Here is a 9783-nt window from a genome sequence, read left to right as displayed (position 1 = left end):
CGCCCCCGCTACACGGGTCCTAACGGGCTCCTGAGGGGCTGCCTCGGCCTCACACACCGCCTTCCCTGCTGGGGACCCGGGAGGGCCCGGACGCGCCCCGCCGTCCCCGCCCGGCGCCCCCCACCCCGGCGCGATGGTGGAGGCCGGAGGCCACGCCCCCGTGGCCGAGCTCCCGGCGGCCCGTCCTCCGCGGCGCGAGACCCGGAGTCCGGCTCGCTCTTCCCTGGCGCGTCCGGGCATTCCTCTCGCCGCCTTCCTGCTCGGCCCGCAGCTCGGCGATCCCCGGCCCCCTTCTTCATGGCGTCGCTCCTGTGCTGTGGGCCCAAGCTGGCCGCCTGCGGCATCGTCCTCAGCGCCTGGGGAGTGATCATGTTGGTGAGGGGACCGCCCGGCGAGGGCCGGACCGGGCCCGAGGGGGCCCCGGGGACGGGGGCCGGAAGGCTGGGAGCCTGTGGGCCTTAGGAAGCAGCAGGCAGTCTGGATGGGGGTGGGGGGGTGGTGATTAGCCGCTGGGGAACGAGACAGCCGAGATTGAGAAATGGGGAACTCGAGCGGGCGGGGGGGTGGAGCTGGAGCTTGGAGCCCGTACCACAGCTGGTAAACCTGGAGACACTTCCCCACCCCCCCATCCCCCCGTTAGAGGAGGAAGAGCTGGGGTCTCGAGCGATGCCTTCGCTGAGTGGAGGGCAGTGCGGAAAGGGGACGCTTGTTCCCCAAATGGGCATCTGGTGGGGGGAGGGGTCGTGTTTCCCCAGGATCACCCGCCCCACTCTAGGAAGAAATCCTAGGAAGTGCTGATTTCCCCTGACCGCTTCCTCCCTGTCCCATGACAATGACGCCCCTGGAGAGGAGGATCATCGGGTGGCTCACTGTTGCTGCCTTTGCACCAGCTCACGCCCTGATCCTGGTTCCAGCAGCAGCCACCCCAACCCCAGCGCGTTCTGGTAGCTCCCAGACCCAGATGTTGTGGCTACAGAAGTGGGAGGGGTTTAGAGGCGGACCAGGTTAGGTGCTTGCGTTCAGCAACCTATCCGTCACCTCTTTGCAGATAATGCTCGGAATTTTTTTCAATGTCCATTCCGCTGTGCTGATCGAGGACGTTCCTTTCACCGAGAAAGATTTTGAGTAAGTAGGTGGGAGAGACGGGGCTGGGGGCAGGTTTGCGAGGTGGCAGAGGCGGGGCTGGAGGGCAGGTGTGCAAGGTGGCAGGTAACTGCAGGTGGCAGGATGCTTGCGAGCCCCGCGAGGCTGGAGAACTGCGTGCAGGGAGCTTTTCTCCGTAGCGCACTTTGGAGTCAGGCCTCAGCAGCCACCCCAAACCCAACACTCCAGATGTGGCTTCCTCGGTAGTTTACCTGACTTCCCCGGGCCGCCCGGTGGGTGCAACCTTAAAGCTCACCCCATAGGGTTAGGAGGAAGCTCGAATAATAGGTGTACAAGCGCTTGGGATGGTGCCTGGCCACAGTGCCCGGGAAAGGCTGGCCGCTAGGAATGCTTCTGACACTCGTCTACCTGATCCCCACCCCCAGGAAAGACCCTCAGAAAATATATGACCTTTACGAGCGAGTCAGCTACAACTGTTTCATCGCCGCGGGCCTTTACCTCCTCCTCGGAGGCTTCTCTTTCTGCCAAGTTCGGCTCAACAAGCGCAAGGAATACATGGTGCGCTAGGCACGGTCGCGTCTCGCCTGTCCAGCTCCCGACTCTATTTAAGGACTCTCTCCACCCGCCCCCATGCCGACGCCCTCCGTGGGATCCCGTTTCCCTGCGGCGAGACTGAACCCCTGGTCCTCCGGTCTCCGGCCCCCGCGGAGGGAGGCCGGGGCTGGCCGTCCCCCGTCCGCCCACAATAAAGCGAAGCTGCCCTCCTGAGCCGCGTGTCTGTGCTTGGGTACTGGGACGGGCACCGGGTGGAGGGTGAGGGCGCTGCAGACCGGCCTCCGAGTCCCGACCCGCCGACGGAAGTGGAGTGAGGCCGGCCCGGAAGTGAGGCGGGGTCTTCCACTCCGGCCTCGCTGGGCGGGCGCCGCCGCCGTCCCCGCTGCGAGGAGGCGGGGAGCGGCCGAGGGAGCCAATCGGCTGCGGGGAGGGACGGGACTTCCTGCAGTGAGGCCCGAGCCGCTCGGTCGCCCGGCTCCCTGGTCCCCGGCGAGGAGGAGGCGGCGGCGGCGGCGGCGGCGGCGGCGGCGGTGGCGTCTCCTCGGTGGGGAGGCGCGCGGGGCCATGACGTCAGCGTCCACCAAGGTTCGCCCTCGCTCGCGGACAGCGCTCCCTGGCGGCCACGGGAGGGCGGCCCCCAACCCCCGCCCTGCCGGCGGCGCCCGCTCTTCCGCCCGGGGTGAGGGGCGGGAGCCGGCCGGGGTGGGGCCAGGGGCTCCGGGCGGGACGGCGCGGGGGTGTGCGCCGGCCCCCCGTGACGCCGCCCCGCCCCCAGGTTGGAGAGATCTTCTCCGCGGCGGGCGCCGCCTTCACGAAGCTCGGGGAGCTGACGATGCAGCTGCATCCCGTAGCCGACTCTTCCCCCGCGGGGTACGTGAGCGGGGCCGGGCCGCGGATTCGGTCACTGACGCGGACGCTCGCCCTAGGGCAGGGGCAGGTGGGAGTGCGCCCTGCGCCTGGCACTGCGCGGAGTGGGTGCGAAGAAGTGCCTGTCGGCGGAGGGCGCGACGGATGCACCGGCAGCCTGAGGCTCCCGCCCCGGACCCGGGCCACCGCTCCGCCCCGCTGCGGGCGCTGCGCACCGCGACCGGGGTTCTGTCCGCAAGACCCCCGCGGGTTGGATTGCCTTCAGCGGTCCCTGACAGCAGCCGCTTCGCGCTGGTGGGGGAGAGACTTTCTTCGTTATAACGTGGCTGTCGGGACAGGTGTGGTTGGTGGTCCTCAGGATTCCCACCGGGCGTTAAGAGCTTTTTTTTCTTTTCTTTTCAAGGAAGCCCTCTTTAGGGACCCATAGAAGGGGCCCCAGGGTCTGGGGGGTGGAGGCTGGTTGCTGTGGCCTGCACAGCCTGTGGGCTGGCTGCACACCCCCCTCTTTCCACTCTCGCTGTTCCCTCTCCCCTCTGACAGTGCCAAGTGGACGGAGACGGAGATAGAGATGCTGAGGGCTGCCGTGAAGCGGTTTGGGGACGATCTTAATCACATCAGCTGTGTCATCAAGGAACGGACAGTGTGAGGGAGGGTGGCCGGCAGAGGAAGGGGGGTGGGCACGTTCTTCCTCCGCACCCGCCTTCCATCTCTTCCTGAGAACTCCCAACTCTACCTCGCTGCTAGTTCTGTTAGCATCTCCTCCAAGATTAAGAGAATAAAAGAGTGGGTCAGAAGTTACTGAAATACTGTGGTAACCGGGACCTTCCAAGAATTTTATTTTGGGGGTTGCCCGAGATACCCAATAATTGAATTCTGTGATGGGAGTTCCCTGGTGGTTTATGCAGCTCCTTGGAGATTCTGCTGCGGTGTTTCTGGGGATGCTGTGATTCTGAACTAGTTGAGCGGGATCTTCTCCTAAGTCTCAGTCTACCTGTAGTTCACCAGGGCTTACCTGGTGGCCTTCCAGACCCGCACATCTCTCCCAGAAGAGAATGAGGCACTGGGTTCAGGGAGTCCACTTGTCACATTCTGTCCGTTCTGAGTGTACACAAAGCTTCAGGGGAAACCGAGAACCCTGCCAAAGGGGTGGGGCCCTGACGGTGATGCTCATGAAGGGGCTCCCCAGGATTCCTTCAGAGTGGCCCATTACCCCTGCCCCGCCCCACCCTTCTCTAAGTCACTGTGAGGACTCCCTTCCTAACCCACTCTCTTCTCTCCAGGGCTCAGATAAAGGCCACAGTGAAGCGCAAGGTATACGAAGACTCTGGCATCCCTCTTCCGGCTGAGTCACCCAAGAAAGGGCCCAAGAAGGTGCCGTCCAGTGTCTTGTCACCTCCTCCAGCCGCCCCTCCACCAAGCAGCACCAGTGTCCCTGAGGCCGGGGGCCCCCCCATAAAGAAACAGAAGGCTGGTGAGGGCTGCAGAGCTGCCATGGGGACGGGGGATGGGGGTAAGGTCCTGTCCAAGGTTCAAAAGTTCGCAGGTTCGGGAGAGAATCGGGGGCTGGGTCAAAGGACAGATCTCTCTTCCTTTCCCTGTCAGGGTTCCCAGACAGCTGCTGGGCTGTCAGAGGGAGTGGGTGCTTGAAGCTTTGGGAAGCTGGGGAGCAGTCAGAGAATCTAAAGCCCAGCTTACCACCTCCCCACCCCCCCAGATGTGACACTCAGTGCTCTGAATGACTCGGATGCCAACAGCGACCTGGTGGATATTGAAGGGCTGGGTGAAACTCCTCCAGCCAAGAAACTCAGCTTCGACCAGGGTAGGGGTCCTCCTCCTCTCACTCTCTGGCCAGTTGAAGGGGGGGTGGAGACTCAACTTTGACCAAGGTAGGGGTCTTTCTCCCACTCCCAGGCCAGCTGCAGGGGGGGCGGTGTGTGCTCACTTGGACAGCAGGGAAGAGTCCTCGCAGGAGCCCCCTCCTGTGCACAGAGGCCTCGGAAGAGAAGGTTCCCTGGTATGCAGTGCAAGGGGGTTGGGTCAGCAACGAGCCAGGTACTTTGGGGAGGTAGGAATGGTCTTGGCAACATTCTTGGGGCTCGCTCCATCTCGGCCCATTTTGCTTCCTGTTCCAGACAGCTTGACCCTGGAATCTGGCCTTCTCATGACCTCTGCTGATTCCCCTCTGCTCTCTCGCTGAGCCTTCCACCTCTCACCCCTGTCACTGTTCCCTCTGGACCTGTGGATCGCCCAGGACTCTGAGCAAGTCTGCACGAGAGAAGGTCAAGAGGCTGCTGGGGAAGCACACCTTTGCAGTTCTGTGCGAGCATCGGCCCCCAAGCCCTCTGACCTCCAACTGACAGACTTTTTTTTTTATACAGAAAACAATAAAGATTGTTCCCTCAGCTTGGTGCGTTTGGCATAACGTTATTGGGGCGTGGTGGGTGACGGCCTCCCTCCTGAGCCCCAGGGGCTCGGCCCCTCCTCGCAGTTCTCACCACCCTGCCTAGAGCAGCACAGCCAATATTGGCAGACTCTCTTCCCAGTGCCAATATTTCTGTGCTGCTAGAGCCAGGGGAGCTGGGTGTGGGCAACAAAGACTCTACTTTGCTCTCCAAAGGCAGAACCTAACTCCCAGGATCTCTGGCAGTCAGTATTCCTGAGGCTGCGCTGGGGACTTGAGAGGGGCTATTTCCAGTGCTTCCCGACCACCCCCCACCACCACCACCTCACAAAAAGGCCCGGATGTTTTGTGTGTTGCTTCTCCAGGGCAGCCTCTCAGGGCCAAGCCTCAGCGGTGCCTCCCCCACCCTCACCCTAACACCACAGTGTGGTCTGGACGTGGCCACAGTACCGTACAAACCACAGTGTGCTGCTGGGGCGGGAGCAGGACTGGGGTGGGCTGAGAGGAAGGGAGCACAAGATGGTGCTGGGAAGACCCCCACCACCCAGAGCAGAGACTTAGGGAAGGTTTAGAAGGCAAACATGGCACCAAGAAGCATTGGGGCGGGCGGGAGGCGCGGGGGCAAGCAACCAGGGCTAGAAGCTGACAAGCACCTGGAGGGAGACAGGCCTAAGGAGTGAGCTGGCAGTGTGATAAGACTGGAACCATCTTCCCTCTGTAGGAACTCTGCTCAGGGGATCCCTAGGGTGGGGTCGGAGGCAGAGGAAACTGGGAATGATCATGGGGGGCCAACATTCTGCCTCCCGACTCAGCAGAGGCAGGGCCCCAAGGCTTCCTGTGTCCGTCCCTCCCCACCCTGGGTCAGAACCCAAGAGAAAGCAAGGAGAGACACAAGGCCAAGGACAGCAGGGTTGGGAGTTGGCAATCCAGAGGTGGTGGGGCCGGAACATGGTAGGGAGAGGGGGGCCGGAAGTCGCCCTGGGCCCTGGGCCTGCCACAAGATGGAGGCCAAAGGCAGGAAATGGAGACCAGAGAGAGAGGGGAGCAGCAGGGCCCAGGAAGAGGGCTGTCTGGACCTGGGGGCCAGGTACTCAACCCCCAGCACTGTCCCCAGCCCCCACTGTCCCCCCAGGACCCACACCCGGCCCCCTACGACGACCCCCATCAGACCATCATCCACCAGGCCCAGGAAGGCGGGCCCACCCCAGAAAGCCACGTTTAAGCTGAGACAAACATGCCTCTCCCCACCCCCACCCAGGGCCTTCCCTCAGCCTTTCCCTCCTGTCCAGGACATGATTCTTAAAAGCACCCCACACCAAGCACAATCCAAGGGCTCGGATCCCTTCCACAAATCAAAATAACATCCTCTGAAACCTAAAAGTTTTCCCCCTACATCCCATTCCACCCGCTACCACCCCCCCTTCCGACACACCCCCCAAAACTCTTAGCAATCAGAAAGATCTAAGATGGTGGGTGTAAGCAGTCTTTTTAGGCCCTGGGGGATGCCAGACCCCCTCTCAAGACCCCTATTTGTCCCACACCAGATCCTGCCAAGGCCTCCTGCTCCTCACTCCAGCCTCCATCGCCCCCAAACTGAACAGCTGCCCCCAGCTCCCATTCTCGGCAGAGCCTTTGTGGGGGTGAAACAAATCAAACACTGTGCTAACGGCTGGGGGTGCTGGGGGGCCTTCTGGTCTCAGCCTTTGGTTCCCATCTGGGGGACTGAAGTTTAGGGGCACAGGGGAAAGCCTCTCCAATCATCCCCCCAGTTCCAAGACTGACAAAGCCCAACCCCACCCCAGCACGCACCTCCAAACCTCCCCCCCAACCGCCACGTCTCTCCTGAAAACAGGGGACACTTCCCTCCCCACTTACCTCAGCTACTCTCCCCTGAGATCCTGGTCCCCTATTTTGAAGGGAGCAAAATTTGGGGTGCATCCCTCACATTTGGGGTGCAGGAGAAAGGAGCCGCCCCAGTCGCATCGCTGGCCTCCTTCCTCTCGGCTGGCTCAGGGAGTGGGGAGTGCCCTAGGGAGGGAGGACCCCCACAAGAGAGCTCAGAAGGGGGTTCCTCCATTCCCAGTCAGAATTGGGGACACCCCCCAAACCCGTCCCAGCCCATCCGTCTCCAACTCGGCGGGAGAGGCAGCTGCAATGCCCCAGTCAGATTCCCCCAACACTACATTCCTCACCCCATCTAGAGGGGTCCCGGGGGCCCCAAAAAATCCCAAAAAAATCTAGGATGTTGGCAGGACGGTCCTGGACTAGCACGCCAAATTTGGGGTCCTCAGATAGCCCCGTTTTTTCAGGAAAATTCTGTCTTTCACCTGCCTCCCGCCAGCCCTGCTCTGTCCCGATGCCAATTTTGGAAGTCACTCCCTCCTTCCTCCTCCCCGTCTCTCCAGGCCCCCCCCCCACCGCACGGGGGCTGGGGTCCAGGAAACCTGGCTTCCAGACCGGGGAGGGGGGCCACTCCTCGAAGGGCTAGGGGCCAGGAGGTCAAGCTCATAGCCCCAGTCTTAGGGAAGCAGGAAAGCTCGATCCTCCCCTCCCCCCCCCCCTGGTCTCCGTGGTGGTTTAAGGAAAGCCTGGAGGATTGGAATCTGCCATTGCTGTTGCACAGGCAGGTTTTTTTCCTTGGGTTGGGGGGGTGGGCGGTGGGAGGGAGAGAGGGGAGGAGAGCCGAAGGGAGCGGGGACCCAGGCGTGCAGGGCCGGCCTGGCTGACCCCCTCGCCCCTGCGGCCGTGGGGGAGCCCCTCCCCCCACCCACCTCGCCCGCATTCCCAGCCCTCTGGCCGCTTTCTGTTTGGGGCTCTGACCCTAGAAGCTCTGGGAACATGAATCACCCCCTTGCACCCCACCACCACCTCCCCTCGCCCAAGTTCCAACAGCACCACCCTAGTCTGGGGTCTTTCCTTGACAGCTGGGACACCCTATGTCCCCCCCCCTTTCCCGGAAAGTGAGGTGTGCTCCCTTAAGAAATGGGGGTTCGGAGTCTGAAACCACCTTCTTTCCCTCAGATTCATCCAGGCCTCAGAGAAATAAGAGGAGATGTGCTGCCCCCATTACCTTTCTGGATTTCTCCCTTCAAGTCCTTGGGTGTATTTGGGGGTTCAGGCAAGAAAGAGATTTCTTGACTCTGGGGTGAGAGGGAGCTGGCTGTAAGCAAAGGACACCTCAAACCAGCATCATGCTCTGAATTAAGTGAACCCTCGAATCAACTTTGCCTTCATCAAATACACCCAGAGAGTGACAAAACACCCTGAAATAAGGACACCCCAAAACTTTAGTCTCCTACCGTGGGCCCTTGCCTTGTGTCTTTCCCTGGAAAAAGCCTCATGGCTATCTATCTACACATACAGAAGTCTATCCCCCCTCAAAGTAAGTTTCCACAACATTCAAATATAAAGCTTTGCTCTGCCTCAATGACCCACAATCACAGAAGGCCTTCAAACTTGCTCCCAGGTTCCTATTACGTTCCACCTCAAGCTAATTTTTAAAAAACAACAACAAAAAACCCTCCAAATTGAATTTCACATTCCCCAAATCTAACCTGAACCTTAAACATATATGGCTTTCCAAAACAGACTGCACCCCAAAATCAGCAAGACTATTCTACTTGAAATCAGATTATCCATAGACACCAAAGGCTATGAATCCCCCAAACAAAACCCTCATCCACCTCAAGGACGCCAAGTGGGATGTCCTGATATTCCAAGACGACAGTCTCCAAATTATGGGTGTCAGAATCCCCAAAACTAACAGAACTGCAAAATCAGCTCCACGCCTCAAACTCACCTCAGGCCTTCTGAATGCAGCCCTCCCCCCCCCCCCGCTCCCCCCCAGGGCCCAGAACAATCAAACTAAGTCCACATCCCCTAATAAGCATGCACTCACAACCAACCACATAACACAAAATCAACTCCCTCCTGATAGGAAAGGGAGTCCCCCCAGGTGGAAGCCCACCTCCAAACTGAGCAGAGACCCCCCCATTACCCCTTACATGCCAAAGCCACATCACCGTCCTGAATCCCTAGTGATCCGGGATTCCCAGTTCCTCAGAGTTCTTGCCTGCACCCAAATAAAGGTGTGCTCAAGTCTGAAGAGGAGGACCCCAGGCCCGGGTGCACAGCTCCATGGGTGATGGGCGGTCATTTCTGGGCGCCTGTGCAAGATGCACAGCCTGGCTTTGCAGCTACACTGATAGCTCTGCACCCTACCCCCCCCATAAACATTGCCACCCCCAAGTCTCCCCAGACAAAATATGAGGGTGAGACCCGTGCCTATCTCCCAGATCAGGAACCTAAAATTAGGGTTATCAGCCCCTCCTGCCCTCTCTCCTTGCTTTTACCGGGAGACCTTCCTTCCCAGTCTTCTTTCCTTTCTTTTTCCACCCCACCCAACTTTCGGATTAATGTTCACTAAAAATTCACCTCTACCGACCGATTAATAGTGTCTAGCTTAATTAGAAAAAGAAAAGCCTGAGCTCCCAAGGTTCAGACCCCACTCCTTGTCTCCCCTCCGTCTCCCTTCCACCCCCCCACCCCTAGTTCTCTTGCTCCCGGAGCCCGCTGGATTTCTCACCCCCAGATTAGGAACCCCAGCCTCGGAGGACAGTGTCCTCTGTCGCCTAACTCTCCCTCCCCTCGCCCAACCTTCGTCCCCTCCTAAGGAGGCCGAGGAACAACATGACCCGGCGCAAAGGGGAGGAGGACGAAGGTTTCAGCCGCTCAGACCTAGTGGATCCTGCGCCCCGGTCCGAGTGGACCCCGGCCGGGCGGAGACCGCGAGGCGAGGCTAGAGCTCGTCCGCCCCCTCGTGGAAGGAGTCATACATTGCCAGGGTTCGCCTCCCT

At 60.4% G+C, this 9783-nt stretch overlaps 2 protein-coding genes across 4 annotated transcripts; both read left to right on the top strand.

Annotated features, from left to right (window-relative positions):
- Positions 1–167: 167 nt before the first annotated feature.
- Positions 168–1872, top strand: RNASEK (ribonuclease K). The gene is made up of 3 exons (XM_055307081.1): positions 168–375; positions 1049–1125; positions 1530–1872. Exons 1-3 carry the CDS (start codon positions 298–300, stop codon positions 1669–1671), a joined length of 297 nt encoding a protein of 98 aa, XP_055163056.1. The 5' UTR covers positions 168–297; the 3' UTR covers positions 1672–1872.
- A 220-nt stretch (positions 1873–2092) lies between these two features.
- On the top strand, positions 2093–4929 carry CUNH17orf49 (chromosome unknown C17orf49 homolog). 3 transcript variants are annotated; one of them, XM_055307079.1, is made up of 6 exons: positions 2093–2244; positions 2435–2529; positions 3067–3168; positions 3807–3997; positions 4241–4345; positions 4663–4929. In XM_055307079.1, exons 1-6 carry the CDS (start codon positions 2224–2226, stop codon positions 4665–4667), a joined length of 519 nt encoding a protein of 172 aa, XP_055163054.1. In that variant the 5' UTR covers positions 2093–2223; the 3' UTR covers positions 4668–4929. The 3 variants fall into 3 exon arrangements, with proteins under 3 accessions (XP_055163054.1, XP_055163053.1, XP_055163055.1); XM_055307078.1 differs by having other exon boundaries at positions 4659–4929; XM_055307080.1 differs by lacking the exon at positions 3067–3168 and having other exon boundaries at positions 4659–4929.
- The last annotated feature ends 4854 nt before the right edge of the window (positions 4930–9783 follow it).

This window comes from Nyctereutes procyonoides, unplaced genomic scaffold, assembly GCF_905146905.1.
Source record: "Nyctereutes procyonoides isolate TBG_1078 unplaced genomic scaffold, NYPRO_anot_genome, whole genome shotgun sequence".
NCBI lineage: Eukaryota > Metazoa > Chordata > Mammalia > Carnivora > Canidae > Nyctereutes > Nyctereutes procyonoides.
The sequence above is the reverse complement of the archived record's forward strand: the minus strand, read 5'-3'. Positions and strand labels throughout refer to the sequence as shown.

Excerpts from the sequence above, each read along its gene's own strand:
- RNASEK (XM_055307081.1), top strand. The coding sequence starts at position 298 with ATGGCGTCGCTCCTGTGCTGTGGGCCCAAGCTGGCCGCCTGCGGCATC. Across the intron at positions 376-1,048 it reads CCTGGGGAGTGATCATGTTG|ATAATGCTCGGAATTTTTTT; the intron begins GTGAGGGGACCG and ends ACCTCTTTGCAG. Across the intron at positions 1,126-1,529 it reads TTCACCGAGAAAGATTTTGA|GAAAGACCCTCAGAAAATAT; the intron begins GTAAGTAGGTGG and ends CCCCACCCCCAG.
- CUNH17orf49 (XM_055307078.1), top strand. The coding sequence starts at position 2,224 with ATGACGTCAGCGTCCACCAAG. Across the intron at positions 2,530-3,066 it reads GCCGACTCTTCCCCCGCGGG|TGCCAAGTGGACGGAGACGG; the intron begins GTACGTGAGCGG and ends CCCCTCTGACAG. Across the intron at positions 4,346-4,658 it reads GAAACTCAGCTTCGACCAGG|ACAGCTTGACCCTGGAATCT; the intron begins GTAGGGGTCCTC and ends TTCCTGTTCCAG.